Source organism: Pinus tabuliformis, chromosome 2_1 (genome assembly GCF_031772625.1).
Source record: "Pinus tabuliformis cultivar Carrire ecotype Pingquan chromosome 2_1, CPIR1, whole genome shotgun sequence".
Lineage (NCBI taxonomy): Eukaryota > Viridiplantae > Streptophyta > Pinopsida > Pinales > Pinaceae > Pinus > Pinus tabuliformis.
The window spans coordinates 915,487,256-915,506,663 of NC_142299.1; the positions used below are offsets into that span (position 1 = coordinate 915,487,256).

General features: G+C 32.2%; 1 protein-coding gene across 3 annotated transcripts in view; it reads left to right on the top strand.

Annotated features, from left to right (window-relative positions):
- LOC149203627 (protein BONZAI 1-like) overlaps window positions 1-19,408 on the top strand; it is a 197,253-nt gene that overhangs the window by 44,563 nt on the left and 133,282 nt on the right. The window contains exon 1 of one of the 3 annotated variants that reach the window (XM_089403509.1): window positions 5,520-5,874. The exons of 1 other annotated variant lie outside the window; for it this stretch is intronic. In XM_089403509.1, the coding sequence (XP_089259635.1) occupies window positions 5,674-5,874 (201 nt within the window). In that variant the 5' untranslated portion in view covers window positions 5,520-5,673. Of the gene's footprint in view, window positions 1-5,519; window positions 5,875-16,529; window positions 17,019-19,408 lie in introns of those variants that run through there. One more of the 3 variants, XM_089403510.1, reaches the window with a different exon arrangement.

Sequence of the window (19,408 nt, forward strand, 5' to 3'; positions counted from 1 at the left end):
CTCCTAATGATAACTACACATGACATGAAAGCATTACTTCCAACACCCTCCCTTAATGCTTACATAGATAACATTAAAAACACATATTACAACTATAAATAAATCTTTGTCTGACTCGTCTTCATCAACACTCACATCCACTTTGGAATCTTGCAAATACTGCTCTTTCACCACCATATCTTCAAGTTGTCACTTGACCTCCATTTAAAATGTAACCGCCTCTAATCATCGTTGATGAACTTTGCAAAATCAATAATATTGACAACTCGGCTTGTCGGGGCTTGCGCAATAAAATTTATTAAGTAATGAACCATCCTATGGACTAACCACCCTCTGTCGAATATTTTGCTTTCGACTATCTGTTAGTTGCTAGGATGGATGTTTGGATACTGAATGTGTTCAAAAGTTGATAAAACAACTTGACCTTATAAGAATTGATGTTTCAGACACCGGGGCTTCCAGTTTAAGAACCACTAACCCTTTTTATAACCAATATAAAGTTTACATATATAACCACTCAAAATGATATATATATATATATATATCATTTTGAGTGGTTATATATGTAAACTTTATATTGGTTATAAAAAGGGTTAGTGGTTCTTAAACTATATATATATATATATATATATATATATATATATATATGGCCCAACATTGACACAACCTGACTCGAAAAGCAAATCCATCACCAAGGAATGCATAAGCAAGTTCGTGACTTACACTTGAAGTTCGTTTCCCTTTTTTCCTATCTTCCCTAATGGCATATACCATAACAATCATTCTGCCTACATGATTAATTAACATATAAAAAATCATGCTCACAGGCCGAACCATACTACTATGACATAAATGTCTCAATGCCAGCGATATGTTTTTTAGGATTGTTGCTTTCTCCTTGAATCTCCGGATGGCCCATGACTACAACTTGTATTATGGCATTTAATTTTGTGGTGCATAGCATTTTTGATGTTGAAGGGCCACAACACCCCTGCCAATTTGGATTGAACTCCCAAACTGATGCCTCCTCAATCCGCATTCAGGGTGAACTTGTGTCGGTAAGAAACATGACGAAAGGTGAACCAATGACAATAGTTGTAGCGGCAATGTTCCCCTAAAGAAGTGGCCCTGGGATTGACGTTGAAACTTGCTTGTCTCACTCTCAGTGGCTGAGGATGATCTTTGCAAAGAGGGAGCCCAAAAAACAATATCGTCACTCTTAGATCAACATCTAGCTAAGCACGATGATTTGGATTCTATCAGATTTGAATGTCTAATCAACGACTTTCACTTTTCAACATCATGGAATTGCGTATTGAGATAACAGTGAATCATGGTCATCAAAAATTTCACATAAAAAAAATCTCCCACTACGCAATAATACCCCTTGGCTCAATGGAATGGATCAAATGCTTCGCAACAGAGAATCACATAACACTACTTTACATGCACAACATTGTCCCTGTAAAATCTTTGCAGATTCATCAATCTTGTTGTAGGGACACGGTCGGGTTAGATCTATACCAAGTGAAAGCTTTTGGGCTTTGCACGAAAATTGACTAGGTATCTTGGATCACCAAAGCTCCATGCATATACTCCTCTACATATTGTCGGTCGTTGCTTACCGATGTCTTCAAATGTTACTTTTCTACCGAGAAAAAGACATAAATGGATTTTGGATCCAGAGCCACACACAGGCAGCTGCAAGTAATCACTGGACGATCTCACAGTCGCAAGCAAGCTCCACTTCTAACAATCAAGACACAACTCTCTTTGACTGCAAGAAACGGGGGTTCTAATAAAAAAAAAATGGTTTGCACACAACACACACATGAAAAATCACTCACACAATAAACAATCTCATATCCTATCTATTTACAAAGGATCAATAACACTCCAGGCTCTCTCACATTTTCCTGGCCTATCCCTAAGGGAAGAAATCCAAAACAAGCTCTGATACCATGTTCGAAAAATAGAGAGAGCACATTATGACACAGAAAAATCACTTGATCTTTATTCACAACAGTTACAAATACATAGGACATAGATCACAAACTTCGACGAATCTAGATCCTAAGAAGTGGATCTATGACTCGGAAATGACACAACTACAACTCAGACATAGGGAACAACAACTTCTAGATCGACTCCTCGTAACTCCTAATGACAACTACACATGACATGGAAGCATTACTTCCAACAAGATCTTGCTAGCGGAGGATGGTTTGTTCCTAATGGAAGCTTTAGCAATCATTCATTTATTAACGTATTTAAAAAAGGTGGATGGCATGGATGAGCATTGATGGCCCAAGTTTATTGTGGTAGAAGAGTTAATGTGTGGGAAGAAAACTTGGAGGAAGTAGAATGACAAGTAGATGGGAAAATGGGGAATCAATTAGCGGGACTATCCTAATTCTAAAGTGGAAATAAAAAATTGGGTACTTGAAAAATTCAGGACTGCCATGTGGGGAAAATAGGTTGGCTGTAAAAAATGATATATGTCATTAATTTCAACCCAACATGGTCGCATAATGAAAAGACCTATTTGAGTGTCACAATCAAGGGAAAGGCTAATATTTTAATAGCACAGCTAAGGACCAGATCCCATCATCTTAGATGTGAAATAGGTAGATGGGTAGTTCCCAAGGAAGAGTGGGAAGAAAGAACTTGTGTCTTTTGTGAGGAGGGAGTGATTGAAACTGAATGACACTTCATCATGGAGTGTTTTGCTTATAAGGACATTTGTAATCAATTCAAAATCGACTTGAAAGGAGACAGTCTATGTGAGTTATTTGTATAAGGAAAGCTTCACAAGACGACAAACTTTTTTATCATGATTCCCACAAAGAGGGTTGTTATGGAGCGAAACTTGATTGTATGATGTTTTGTTGGTTGGATATTTGGGTCCCTTAGACCGTTTTGGTTTCGTGGATGCCATTAAAATGTTTCAATTCAATTCAATTTTGGGTGGATCCATCTCTTTCCATCCAATAAAAGGGTTAGCCCCAGCGAGGGTCAAATTAAAAGAAGAAAAATAATAATCAAAATGGTCATATTTCCATGGTCTTATCCGAAGGTTGTCTACCTGGACGGTCGTGCAAATAAGGTAACACTACTTAGTCCACGTGCTCCACTTAAAGAACCCTCACCATCCTCAGATCCATACAATTGAGTTTCGTATGACAGACTGGAATTCCTTAAAGGTGTCAAAGGAGTATAGAATGGTGTTAATGGCGGAGCAAACTTGGATGCAAAACAAGGGATTGAAGGTTCTTTTGTCTAGAGGTTAAATCTAAGAATATTTTTTTGCTCTATTGGACTCATCAGGAGAAATAGGTTGCCATGGAGGAAAAAATTAAAAGAAGTACCAGAGAATACTTGTTTTGAAGAATCAGGTGCGTGAGGAAGGAATAGAGCTTGGTGTTGGTAAGATAGTAAAAGGAAAAAAAAAAATCTAGTGAGGAAAATTGAAGTCTCTTTGCTCGAGAAACACTTGGCCCCAAGTGTGTTACTTAATATTAATATATATTACATTATTTGAATATGAAAATATTTTTAGATCTTTTTATTTAATAAATATTTAAATTTTAATATTTTTTATTATATAATAAACTTAAAATTAAAATAATTACATTAATATTTAAATAAACTATAAAAAATATTGTCAATTATGTTTATTTTGGGGCTAGGAGAAATAAGTAAATTCTACTTATTTAAGTTCAATTTCCTTAATGTAATGGACAAAATATATTTCTCATATGGAAACAAAAAGTTAGATACCAAAATATTAAAGCAAACCCAAAATTACAATCTTATTTTTCATGTGAGATTAATTCCATAGTATATCATTATAAAAAATTATTTAAGATAATTGTATTAATAAATGTGCTACATATATTGTTATTGATATAAGATCTTTTTTCCTTTTTAAAATGACATTTGCCATTTGTTATTTATTGGGCCAAGAGGAGTTCTCCACTTCAGTCTCAAAGACATTGTCATGTTCATGTTATGTAAACATTTTTACTAAGTAAAATTATACAAAAATAAAAGTAAAATTAATTAAAATAATAATAATAATAATAAATATTATTATTATTAATTAAAACATTTTTTGTTTAGTTAATTATATAAAAGAAAAAAATGAATAATTATAATTATAATTAATTATTAAATTTTTTGGTGTAATTTTTTTTAAGAGTGAAAAGCCATTTGATCCTCTTAACACTTATTAAATCCAAATTCAAAATAAATCTATATTTTCGGGTGAGATTGCCAACCCTACCCTTGCATCTCTGGAATCTCTCTTTGCTAAAAGCCATCGGAAATGCAATTGGGAAATTTTACTGCAGGTGCCCAGAAACAGAGGAATATGCCAGAACCACCTATGCACGCATCTGTGTGGAAATGGATTTCAGCGCCAGATTCCCAGCTGAAATAAACCTAACAAGTAAAGACTATGTGTGGAACCAGAAGCTTGATTATGAAAGTGTCCTCTTCAGATATCGATCGTGCTTTGAGACGGGGCATCTAGCCAAAAATTGCCCAAAAGCCTCTGAGAAAAATTTTGCTAGAAAAAACCACCACAGATCTACATGGTGGGAAGGAGCACAAAAAGAACATTACACTGTCATCAAAGAAGAATATTCTAGCGAAAACTCTGAGTCACAAGAAACCAAGGAAGAAGGACACAACTCTCAAAGCAAGCAAGGAGAAAGCCCACCCCAACAAATCAACAGTTATGAGGATTTGAATACCGCATAAAATAAATCTTCATTTAACAACAAAGCAGATCTCCTAAACCAAACTTCTTCTCCGACTATAGATCGCGAAGCTAAGACACCAATGTCCCAAGAACCAGAAGAGATGAAGGAGATGCAAGACAAAGGAAGTTGGAAGACCATAGAGAAAATAAAGAAAGCTACAACACCAATCTCGCCAAAAAAGACGAGGAGCCATACAAGTAAAAATTAAGAAAATTGTAGGTCCGATAGACCAATTTGGTCTCAGTGGACGTTAACCACCACCATCATCATCAATTACATTAAAAAATAATTAATAATTAACATTCTATAAATAAATATAAATACCCCTACAAAATTATCCAAACATCTTTCATTTTTCAATTATAAATAAAAGAAAAATCCATCTACCAACCTTCACACCTATCAACCTAATTAAACATTGATAATGACTGCAGCCAAATTACTATATAGACTGACAGGGAGAGATGGTCCACAAAAAACACACAGAAAGATCTATGAATGCGACTCTGCGCCTGCCATGAGAGTAAAGGACACCTTTTAAAAGACGCAACAGGAAAACGCGTGGAATTCAAATGACAGTTGAGGATAACATAAAAACGCGGTTGCGTGGTCACAACACAGTCAGCAATGGCGTCTCTAATTGGCTCTTTATCGGGTAGTTGGATACAGCAGGAATTCCCAAACAAACTTACCAGTCGAATTTGACTTTGTTCATGATTTCATAAAACGTATAACATATGTTAATGGCGTGTACGGCGTTTTGGACAACAGCTAACAGTCAAGACTAGTTCTTGACGAAGATTTCGGTCGTTAAAATTTCCATGGCAGCGAGCAAATTCCACGTGATGAAAAGCATCGCCAGAAAATTTCTAAAAGGCCATGGCTGTCTTGTGTAAGATATAGATGAATGGTTGTGATCGAGGATTCAAGTGAAGCGATGGGGTGCTGTTTCTCTGATATAGCCGGCGGGCAGCAGGCGGTGGGTGGCACTGGCGTCGATGCGGACATATACACCATGAGCCCTGACCAGGCCGATCGCGAGGCCTTCTCTGCAGTCAAGAATTTCATGAATTCCCGCGGATTGAATGCTCTCTCCTATCAATTCGAGGTAAGCAACTGCGAGCATATCATCCCTGTCTGCTCAGAAATTTTCTGCGATTATTCGCAGACTATTGTGGCGTTCTACGTTTGAAGTTCGATTCCCATGAGTAGCGTCATTTAGGGATGTTCAGTTAGTCATCGTAAACATTTTACAATTTTGATTTTTTGGTTGACTATTGGCAAAATTGGATTTTGGGATGTTTTAATTTTGTGGGGTTGTTTAATTGACACATGAAATGTGGTTTTTTTTCCAAAATTTATAAATATTTTTAAAAATTATGAGTGCTATTGCCTTATTCCTAAATTAAAAAAGCCATTTTGTTCATTAATTAAGCTATGTTTATATATTATAAAATACTAAATTAAATAATATATTTTAAAAAATAAATATTTATATTAAATTTTAGAATTTAAAAAAAAATAAAGATATATCTGTACTCTAGTTACACCCTTCAACCTGCAATACATATAATAGAATTGTTCAGCAAAATTGTCTAAAAAGAGTCTAAAGCTCGTATTTAACAGTTTCAATCTGCATTACTTTTTTCCCAAAATACCTGTGAAACCTAATACATGTATATATTGGGACAAAGCCTCTAGGTAATAGACATTTAAAATAAAAGTAACATCACTGTAGAAGGCCCAGTTAACTATGAGTTTTTGGTTTGTCAGACTGTTTTTTGTTTTCTTTGTTTTAAATGATCCCATGGATATAACCTGGTCATTGAATAGGCCATGATATTAATGCTAAACAGAGTGGTAATTGTTTGCTTTAAAGTAAACACAATTTTGAACTTCATTAGTTGTTATCTTTATTGGTATAACGTTTCCATCAGCGAGACAATTTCATCATCCCTGTTGATTCCTTCCATCTGCAATTTATCACTATTATAGTTTTATTATCAACAATGTGTGCTTTGTTTCTTTTAAACACAGGTTGAATATCAATAATCTCGATATAGTGGATACTTTTTTTTTCTATATAATACTACTTAAGTACCCACCCGGGATTTGAACCCGTGACTTATCGCAAGGAATGCCTTAACAATACACCCATTCATCATCAATCCAAAGCCCGTGGGCTACATAGTGGATACTTGGCCACATGCACATTTTCCATTAAAATCTCCCAACCAAAGCCCCAAAACTGTTCAGATTTGTCCCAAGTCATACCTAGGCTGGAGAAACTATCACTAGTTTGTAATCCAATAGAACCCAAAACAGAGTGAGCTCTGCTGCCAAGAATGGATAGCACAGTGCCGTGCCAACGAAGCTTCAGTCCCAAGTTCTTGAAAAGCCAAGGCTATTGAGTTGAGGGAACTTCTAAAACCACCATTCCAGCCAAATAACACACAACAATAAGACAGAATACCACCATCCATCCATAAATATAGCATCCAAAAAATCACCCAACAATGAAGCAAAATACCAACATCCATTCATAAATGTAACACTCACAAAAATCAGCAGTGTCACCATCACCACTAGATGCCTGAAGGCTGCAACAACACTGTCACCATCACCACTAGATGCCATCACCACTAGATGCCTGAAGGCTACCAGTTCTCCTTGCTCCAAGGACTTTTTTTGCACTTAGGAGTTCAAATTCACTGCAGACAAGGATATGAACCAACCAAGACCTAGAAATGTAGTCTCTTGCAAGATCTATGGGTAGCTATGAACCTCGAGTTGGCTGTTAAAAACAAGCCACGTGAGCATCACAAACATCATATCTTCAAGCTTGCATCTTCGCACTTGCACCCAAAATTATGAATCAGGGTGGTTGATTAACTCGCTACAACATTGATGACAGCATATGCAAATGGACTACAATGCATGTGTGTCCCAACCTTGGAGCTTGGTTTAAATTTGCCTTATCAGTATTTTGGCGCCTAAGTCTGTGACATGCTCGGCTTGATTATTGACTCTATAGCCATGTAATTAGGAGATTGGGAAGGTTAAATTCTTTCTTTTTTTTAAATATGAGAATGCCTTTTTTGTCAACGATTTTATTGACTCTATAGCCATGTAATTAGGAGATTGGGAAGGTTAATTCCTCTTTCTTTTTTAAATATCAGAATGCCTTTTTTTTCAACTATTTTAATTAATGAGTTTAATGGGTTATATTATATTCCAAGCGCAGGAAAGAATTTTTCTATCTTAAATCTGGTTGCATTCTCTTCAAAGCATTATCAGAACAAAAGAAGAGTTTTACTCATTGATCTAATATATAACTCTGAATTCTTAATACCAATTAACCATTTATAACATTTTTTATCAACAATCATGATACTTTTTTTTGCCGATGAATTTACTTGGCCATAGTATGTCTTAATCACATGAAAGAATTCTACTATCTAAAATCTTGCCACATTCTCTTCAAAGCATTATTATAAGAAAGAAGTGTTTTACTGAATGATTTAATATCTATTTAAAATCACCAATAACAAATAACCACTTATAACACTTTTTATCAACAATCCTCATACATTTATATAAAGCAAGAGTCCAACTTAATTATTTATGGCTTTGCCCAATCCCCATTCAAAAAAAATTACCATGTTTTCCTTAGGATCAATAATAATCACCCTTTTTCTTGCCATCCCTTAATATAACCCCTACTACAATAGGGTTATGTAGTGTTAACAATGATATTTACAATTACATCAATCCAAAATAAAAATTGTAGTGTTAACAATTGATATTTACAATTACATCAATCCAAAATAATTCCTAATAAATTTCACCCAAAAAATGTGGATTTTCTTCCAAATAAAATCCCATTTGGTCATTTTAATATATAGAGAGATAAGTTTTGAACATTATAGAAATATATTCATATTGCAAAGACAATTTCAAAAGTACAATAGATTGGGCACATCCAACTTAATAATAATAAACATTATAGATGAAAGTATTATTTATTTTTAAATAAATAATAAAAACATAGCAACTTTCCTCCTCAAGCTTGGCTTTATGTTATTACGTTGTTGTTAAGTTATTAAAGAAAAATACTATACTAATCATATACTATACACTAAGTGGGGGAATCATCTAATCTCTTAGTTGGGTGTCTGAGGATACCATGAGTTAGATTTCTCAATGATCTGGAATTTTCATTGAACTTTTAGTGATTTCGGTTGATTTAGAATTGGACAAAATTTGATTTAGAATTAGACAAAATCTGTAGTGGCATTTTTTTGACCACACAAATATCTTAGATCATGATAGAACTCTATTGATACCTAGAATTTTGTTAGATTCTTATTAGAGTTGTGGTAGAAAGCGGGTATGTTTGCTACAACAATAGCTTATTCCATGGAATGGGTTAACAAGAGGACAAACTCAACATTTTTCGTAAGTCCAATGTTTCTTAACAAGGTAAAGTCTTGTCTTGATCCACTATTTGTTTTGAAATTTCAATTACATGGATCATCCTAAAATGAACCAAAACCTATAGTTCTCATTGGTGAACTATAACTTTTGGAAAAAATCCTATTGCATTGGAGGAAAATTTTCTTAAAAAAAAGTTAAACTTGTCTACATTAAACTTAATCCATTATATAATATCTATTTCTACATATTTTGTTTGCAACATTTATTTATTTTGTAGGTTATATGTATGAGAAAACCATATTGATTACTTCTTCTCATTTCATGAATGGTGCCCAGGGTGAATCCTAGAGTTATTAGGGCATAAGGATGCTTAACAACAAGGTTGGAACCCATTACAATAACATACTTGTTATTTGTGAGAATTAAATCTAGGTCGAGAGGATAATAATCATTCGAAATAAACCCAATTAACATATTGTTTACAACCTACTTAAAATGAAATTAAAATCATCCCAAATTCCTAATAAAATCATAAAGTCTCTACATAGGAAAATACATTGAACTTAAGAGATGCCAACCTACTAAAAATGGTGTGATTTTCTTATTTTATGTTATTGCCTTGAGAGGTGCTCTCCAATTGTAATGTAAGGTTTAACATTTTGACTAAGCCAAATTACTTAAAAATAAAAATAACATAAAATTTTAAAAATAAAATTAAATAAAAAGATTAATGTAATGTAATGTAAATATGTTAACTTGGTCAAAATAAAATAAAATTAAAATAATGAAATTAAAATAACACTAAAAAAATAAAAATAAAAATAGTCCATAGTATGGACCCATGGTATTGAGAAACCTATGATAATGACACAATGTAGTTATGTGGAATATAGCCCATTTAAAAGAGGGAATGAAACCAATCTAGATCCATCTTAACTCGAAATCTACCAATCACCAAAAGAGATAAATCTCTTTTCAATTTGATCACTCTAGATACTTGGTAAAATCCAAAATTAAAATAAATTTAAACTGATATATTTCTATATCAAATAATACATCTTTTAATGTAAAAAAATACTCATTATTAAAATAATGTAATGCAAATAAAACATTTGGATCTCCTCTAAATGTAAGGGTTTATATAATTTGATATTGATAACATGAACCATGTAATAAATGCAAATATGTTTTTGATAATGCAAATGAGAGGACGAGCTTTTCAATTTGGAGAATTGTTTACCATTGATACCGAATGGATTTGAATTTATGACATTTATCAAGATGAATCCAAATCCAAATTTTATTCACTTAAAATTGATTGAATGGATTTCAAGTTACGACACTTATTAAGATGAAACTTTGTTCACTTTCGAAAGTGTGTAGAACTCGATGTCAAAGTCGTGTTGCTTTACATGTTTCTTGTGCTTTATGAAGAGTATCATTCATCTATACATTAATATTTGTTCTTGCTTCACATAATGGGTGGATTTGTTTTGATCTTATTGTTATTTACATATGTGGATAGGATTGAGTTATTTTATTTTGGTGTTTTTGTTATTTAGATGAGGATTGGGATTTCTAAAGATGTTTTTATTTGGGTATTTTTGTTGTTGGGATGTAGATGGGTGGAGAAAAAAATTAGAAGTATAAATAAGACTGTTAGTTAGATTTTATATGAAATTTTACGAGATGAAATTTTTTATTATAGTTGTGTTGAAAAATATTAGAATATGTATATTATTGTTTGTTGGAACGATATTATATTGAAAAGGAATGAATAATTGTTTGGCTAATATGTGTTTTTCATTCCTCTATTTTTGGTAGAAAGAAGGGGAGATAGACCATAGTATGCATCTTAACATTTTTTATAAAAATATAAAAAATGACAAAAAAATCTAGAATCATTATTTGAAACAATATTGGTTGCTAGTGATAGTGTGACCAATTGTGTTAGATGCAAAGGTTTAACAATCTCTCTCTCTCTCTCTCTCTCTATATATATATATATATATATATAGAGAGAGAGAGAGAGAGAGAGAGAGAGAGAGAGAGAGAGAGAGAATTATATTGTGATGGTTTGTTCATCACCAAAATCTTCATAGATTTTTCTTTTAGATTCTATGACACATTTTATCTAGCTCTCAAACTTCAAAGACGATGTCTACATTATTGACAATTTATAAAACAAGTAAAAATTCACAAAAAAACAACTTATATTATTGGTTGACAAAAACACGGGGCTCAAGGATGAGCACCTTCTTTTGCTCTCCTTGTTGAAGGATGATGTACTCTAAGGAGCTACACTTCCATTCCGTTTTCTTGTTTATTTCAATCCAATCATTCTTAGCAATGTTACTGAGTTTTAAGAAAGTTGGGGTCTCTATAAATCCTTATTGAATTTCATTAGAGTTCACCAATGAATCTAGGTCACTTCCATGACTTGAATGTTACATCTTTTGCCTCATATGATCCTCCACAAGGTGGCTATGAGGAGGGAAGATTGGTGGCCATAGAGGGGGGACTTTCTTAACAACCTTTGGATGAATGGTGTTCCCACTCGCCACAAGGTGGTAGGCAAAAGACATGAAAAGGGCTCATAACCCTATTGATGCTTGATACTTTCCACCCTATGGTTCTTAGACACATAGTCACTCCACTAAAAGGGCTTGCATTTCCTCCATTTTTTTTGCTTGATTTCCTTTGAAGAAAAGGATACCAAGCACTCACGCTCGAAACAAACATTACAATATATTTTGTTACTAATCCAATAGTCATGCCCAATCACGATTCTCATATTGTGAAATTTTCAAGAACCCTTGCCTTAAACTAGTGTAAATGCATACTTAGGGAGCAATGGATTATGTTTTGGGCTATGATAATATACTTACTTAAAGCATTACTAATGCGATTAAAGGATTTATAGTGTTAATATACAAGAAGGGGATTGGGCATTCTTAACCAGATTGGAATCAAGGATAACAATTAAGTAATCAAGTTTGACCTTGCCTTGCGTAACTTAATAAAGAGGCAAACTTTGCTCCTAACCAAGGATCATTACTTGCCATTAACACTCTCTTGAAGATAATTTCTAAGGCAACTTTTTTTTTTTTTTTTTTTTCCAGCATAAGGGTGAATTGCCACAATATTCTTTAGGAATGAACCCCATGAATCATAAACCTTCATAGCCTTATGCTTTAGTTAAAAAACTCATTGAACTTTGAAATCATTCTATTTCTTGGGACATACTCTTCTTCATCCTTGAAGCACGAGCGTTCCAGCTTCAAAACCAAAGCTTACATGGCTTCTATTAGTGTGGAAGGATGAAAGTGAGGCCTTTCCTTGGAGAGAGAGAGAGAGAGAGAGCCATGCAATGGTTGCATTACCTTATTTGAGACAAAGAAGATCAAAGATACAATGTGTAGGAATGTCGAGACCCACTCATAGCTTTGAGAGTTGGAGGAAGAATAACCACTTTTAGGGGTACATTGTGTAAAAGTTGCTATGGATTACAATATGTACAGGCTTCCATGGACATAGCAAGAAAATTAGACAAGGGAGGGGGAGCATAGAACTACACAACACTACTCTTTCAGCTAGGGAAAAGCCCTAGTCACAAAGGGAGAATGTTTGACACTTATTTACTCCATTTATTATGTTCCATCTTAACCAATGAACTTATTATTGTCTTGTTGTAAGGTATATTTTTTTTTTGGAATTAAAAACCATTCATAAAAATATAATCACATTCTTTTTGTATGGTACATAAACAATTGTTAAAGTTCAAGGAAATAAACTTCCATGATTAAGACAATGCTAGTATAATGAAAAAAATGAGGTGCATTTTACAACTGAGTATGAATGAGAAGCAACATAAAAATAAACTAAAATGAAAAGAAATTTAAAGTTTATATAATAAAAATGAAAAATGTATATTATAATAAAAATGAATATAATAATGCCCATCTGGCATAGAATACACAGTGACAGGGTGTTTTGTTAAGGCACTCTGTGGTGTAAAGGTCACTGGGTTGAAACTTTAAGGGCAAAAATCTAGCCATACTAAGGGTTGGTGTGGCCTAGTCCGAGTGTGATCTTTGAGTGATTTGGGGTGATTTTGACGGCTTAAATGTCTTTGGGTCGCGGCTACTCAAGCCACAAATTAGTCTTGTAATTATTTCAGGGCTCACATAAACTAACAAAAAAAATATAATAATAAAATAAATCAATGTAAAAAATAAAAAAAACCAAACATAATAAGAATAAAATAAACCAATACAAGATATATCTTAATATATATTTTTTTAAGCAACAAAATGTTAGTGTCTTGATGTTTTTCATTTTTTTTTGGCCTTTTAATAAATGTAAAATGAATTTATTAAAATAATTTTGACCCCAGTCCTAGAGTCAAACTAGCCGTTGGAGGCTCTGCTCTGACTATTTAACATGCTAAGCTGGATCTGTTTCTTTAACTTGTCCTGACGATGAACCACACTGGTTGGTTCGAAATGCGTCGACAAATGATATTTCATGTGATTTTCACCGAAAAATCTCTCACAAACTTGATATGGATCACAGACGCCTAAACTCTATAAAATGAATTTATGTTAGTGACTAAAATTCAAGTTTTTACCTTAATGATTTAAAATAATAATTAAGTTTAAATCCATTAAAAAAAATCATTAAATATATATATATATGACCATAGTTTTGTAATCATGGACAAAAGGTAAATAACACCTGCACATTATAAAGGGTTGAAATACATTACATCAACTAAAAGTTCTTAGAAGGTAAACAAAGTGACACCACATATTATAAGTTAGAAAAAGTTAACAAATACATGGATTGAAAACAATAGTCATGTTAAAATCAAAGTGGTCTTAACAATGGGATTGGTAATAGTGCACACAATAAAAAATAAAAATTATCATAATAATGAAAAAATAAATTAATATAATAATAATAAAATAAATTAATATAAAATTTATTTTAATATGATATTTTTAAAATATCAAAGTGTTAACGTCAGTGTCTCTTTCTTAAGGTTTTTTATAAATGTGAGATAAAGATGGATTTATGTTAGTGGCTAAAATTCAAGCTTTTTCCCTAATGGTTTAAAATGATAATTACGTTTAAAACCATAAAGAACCTTTCGTAAAAAAGTATATGCAGATGTGATAGTGGTGGTTTTATAATCATGGACAAGATGTAAATAACAACTATACATTATAAAGGGTTTACAAGGCGTTTTATAATCATGGACAAGATGTAAATAACAACCATACATTATAAAGGGTTTACAAGGTATGACATCAACTAAAGTGACGTCACATATTAATAGTTAGAGGGTTTACAAGGTATGACATCAACTAAAGTGACGTCACATATTAATAGTTAGAAAAGGTTAACAAATTCGTATATTGAAATTATTAGTCATGTTAAAATCAAAGTGAATTTAATCAACTAAAGTGACGTCACATATTAATAGTTAGAAAAGGTTAACAAATTCGTATATTGAAATTATTAGTCATGTTAAAATCAAAGTGAATTTAAGAATGGGATTGTTAAAGTTAATAGGGTAGTTCAATTATCGATCACTGTGTTATGAAGTGTTATGTAAATTATGAGATTCAAAGTTCAAATCCTTGTGGATCAAACCAATAGAAAAGACAATGAGTTTGTTAATGATTTTAGTATTGAAGAGAGGGAGGACCACTAACATCCACGAGATAATGTGCACTAAAAAACTAGCTAATAAATTGACAAAAAAATGGAATAAACAATGTCTCATAAACCACTTTTCATAATTGTTATTCATGTGAGATTATTCACTAGTGTACATCTATTTTAACTATAGACCCATTAAGCACATAGAGATATCAAATCGCTTAAGATGCACAAATTTGTGGAAACCTTAACACATTAAGAGATTTGATAATTTGATTTTTTTGATATTTGATAAGTAAAGAGTTAAAATGAATCTAGGATTATTAATATATATTATTTTTTAATGTGAAAATTCCACATCAACACTATATCCATTTGTTTCCTTGCAACACATCTTTCCCACACAAAACTATAAAATATGCCTTTCATACCTAATCAAGGAATCTATTTAGATTTAGGAAAAAATGTTAATTTAATTGATAATGAAAAATAGAACAATATTCTACTATCTATTTAGATATTAGGAAAAAATGTTAATTTAATTGATAATGAAAAATAGAACAATATTCTACCATCTATTTAGATATTAGGAAAAAATGTTAATTTAATTGATAATGAAAATGAGAACAATATTCTATAACGTGATAGTGGGAAAAAGAGAAATATTAAAATTGAATTGATGATAAAAACAAAAACAATATTTTACAATCTATGATAAATCCTCTAAATTTAGCTATTCAAAAATCTTTCGCTAAGTAAGTAGATTTATAAAAAAATAAATTCACACTATTTATAAAATCTAGTGTTGGCCCAACCTTGCTTTGTTTCTTATTTTAGAAAAATTCCCATAAAAATAGAAACCCAAGACATATATAAAATAAAATAAGAGTAAGTATATTAATATAAAATTTATATTTTGTAATACATTCTATGCATAATTATTAAAATTATATATTAACGATTGGTCTAAACTACTTTACTAATTCATCATAACTAAATAAATATATATTAATAAATTGAAATTACATAATTAAATATTAAAATAATTTTAATAATAAAAATGGTTCCTTAAAATTTGAAAGTTACAGTTAATAAATATATATTTAAACTAGATAATTAAATTGTATAAAGATTATTTATGATATTAAAATAATTTATATATTTTAAAATATAATTTTAATAATGAAAATTGTTCTGTAAAATTTTAAGGCAAAATGTTGGGACTTTTTTCTAATAGAAATAGAGGTTGTTTTTATTGAGATTTTTTGGAAGTTTTTAAGGTATGTTTTTCTGGTCTAATTTTTCTAAAATCTAATTGCAATTTATTGAAATCACAAGGTTGATGGGTAATCTTGTGCAATCGAAAATACCCTAAAAGTTTTCAAAAACACCAAATCCATATATACAGTCAAAAAATTAATTTAAATAACATAAATCAAAATTTCATCTCAAATTTTTCTGTTGACAAATTCAAAAAAAACACAGTAAAAACAAAATACACCATGGATGAGAATTTTGAATTAAGAAAATTTGTACCATGACATATGAAGGAAAATTTGCTCCTATACCAGACGTCCACCTTTGCCGTAGTTTGGGTAATCGGAAAAGCAATTGCCCTCCGCGTACGAAACGCGTGTGGTACAGAAAAGTTACGGCATTTAGTGGCGCAAGGCGGAACCGCATGTAAATTCAATATCAAGTCCAGAGTCAAGATAACGTAAAACCGAGGTTATCAGTCACAACTACTGACAGAGCTGAGCGTACTTTGGTCCCCCTTCCCCGGCTCTTCCATCGGCGCTCTTTACAGTGGCGGCAAGACGCGGGGGTTTGCAAATTCCACGGCCATAGGAAAGATTCCCCAAATGGACCAGCAATATTAATTATGGAGTCTGATTCTACACATTTCTCGCATGAATCCGAGACCGATTGAGCAATTTATTTTCTTGATTTGAAGCCTGAAGCGAAGCAATGGGGTGCTGTTTCTCAGACACAGCAGGCGGCCAGCAGGCAGTAGGTAGCACTGACGTCAACGCGGACCACTACGCGATTAGCCACGCTCCTCAGGATGATCTCAACCGCGAGGCTTACGCTGCGGTCGAAGATTTCATGAAATTTCGGGGATTTAATTCCCTCTCATCGCAACTCGAGGTAACTAAATAGCATTTCTGTCTGATTACTGTATTTTTCCATGACTTTAATGGCAAAGCATTTAGACAGTATCCGTCTGTATATACACCGCCGGCCGGATGTATATATACACACATGTACCGCCATAATTATTCCTCACGACAGTGCTGGTTGCTGACTAGAAGGCTACCATCATTTACAAGGAAAAGGATGTCTATGCAATTACCTTGCTGAACAGGCCTCTGTAGTTGTTTGGTAGGTCGCAGTTCTTGAAACCCTAAGAGGATTTCCGTGCGGCTGCCAAAGTCTTCAATATATGATAGTTTTTCAGTTCTTAAATTTTGTTTGCTTGATTAATTTAAGAAATAAAAAAGTAGATTTCTTTAGCTTTTGATAACGTGTTTTTAATTACAAAATTTTATCCAAAGTAAATCATGGTTCATAAACTTGGTTCGGTTAAAATTTGCATCATTTTTAATATATTTGGAGTAAGGTCTTTGACGCAAGGGTTTAGGTCCATGGATATAAATATATATGGTGCAGGTGTATAATATTTATCTTTAATCATTTTAATGATAATAATACTAATCAAGAAAGATGTGATTTTTTTTTTTTTTTAAATGTTTAGCCGGACCATTTATTTTTTATTATATATAAAGCAAATTTACACTATATAGTTTTATTGGGTGGTCTCAACTCCCCCGAGGAGAAACTGAGTCTGGTGGCCATCAGAAAAATGTAAATATTAAGTCAAGGAGAACATAGTAAAAAATAAATAAACAAATAGGAGTATAACAAAAATAATAATTAAATGAGACTAAAATTAAAATAAAGCGAACAAAACGGAGGGTAAAATTATTTATTTATTTATTTTTAATTATTATTTTTGTTATAAGATTTTGACTCATTAATCTGGTCTGGACTCCTATATATATATATAATTTAATTCTACTCTATTGTCTTTGGATGGTTTGTTTTTTATTAATGTTTATTCTTAATTAGGCCGATAGGCCTTTCCTATGCATCAACTTTTCGTCAACATTTTTACTCTGATCCGTTAGATCAGATGAAACACTTTCAACCGTTGATCTGAACCAGAAAACAAAACAATGGAAAATCAAAAAAGCACGGAAAGTCAAGAAAGCACAAAAGCTCAAAAAAGATTCTATGCAAAAAAAATCAAGAAAGCATGAAAAAGATCATAAAAATCAAAGATCGAAAGGAAAAAGCTCAGAAAAGCAAAGATTTTTGAGGATTTTTATTTTTATTTTTATTTTAAATGCAATGCATTATTAATTTATTTTTATAATTTAATTGAAATATAAATTTTAAATTTTAAATTTAAAAATTGGTTTAGATTTATTTTTATTTGTATGTTTATTATGTGTTAAGAGAGATTTTTTTTGAGGTATTGATTTTTTAAGAGTGAAAAGAGATTTGATTTTTTTTGGCATTTGGTAGATGTAGAGTTAAAATGAATTTAGATTAGTTTAAATATTAACCTTTAAATAACTCACATTAGAGAAAAATATCATGTGAAAAAACCATAGATTAAAAATATAATAAGGAAAAACCATGGGTTGGAAAATTTTATATTTTAATTTTAATTTGACTAAGTCAAAATGTTAAACATTGTGACATCTCTCTAAAATAAGTAAATTCAATTTAAGTCCATGCTAGCTCCCATCATTTTCCTGCTCAAAAGATAGGCGTTCTCAACACCTTAGCTACTTCGGCGGGCGTTGCAAGTTTATGACGAAAATCACCTTGAAGATGAGAAAACTGACCTCCTGGAAGTTTTTAATAAGAATGGTTATAGTAGGTCTCAAGGTCTTAAGGCTTTTCAAAATGCTGAAAAGGGTCCTAAGAGTAAGATTGACCCCAAGGATTGGTCTTCCGGTGTTCATCTTCCCTTTATTCAAGGGACCACGGATAAAATCGCTAGGATCTTGAGGAAGCATAAGATTCATTCTTCTTTTAGACCTCTTAACACTATATGAAGTTCTCTTCATTTTGTTAAGGACCCGATTAACCCCAAGGATTAGAAGGGTGTCAATATCATTCCCTGTTCTTGTCGAGCTCCTTATATTGGTGAGACCGGTCGATCCATTAACCAAAGGATTTGTGAACATGTTGCCGACATCAGGCATGGAAGGTCTCGCTCCTCCGCTTTGGTAGAGCATGCAGAAAAAAACAATCATCACATCTCCATTGAAGAGGCTAAGGTCATTGCGAGGATTGACCATTTTCATTATCATAAATTTAGAGAGGCCTTAGAAATTGAAAAAAAAAGACTTGTTAATTTAAATAGAGATGATGGCTGGAGTATCAACAGATGCTAGATTCCTGCGCTTTCTTCCTAAACAATTATTTATATTTATTTATAGATTAATTAATTAATTTTTTTTGTT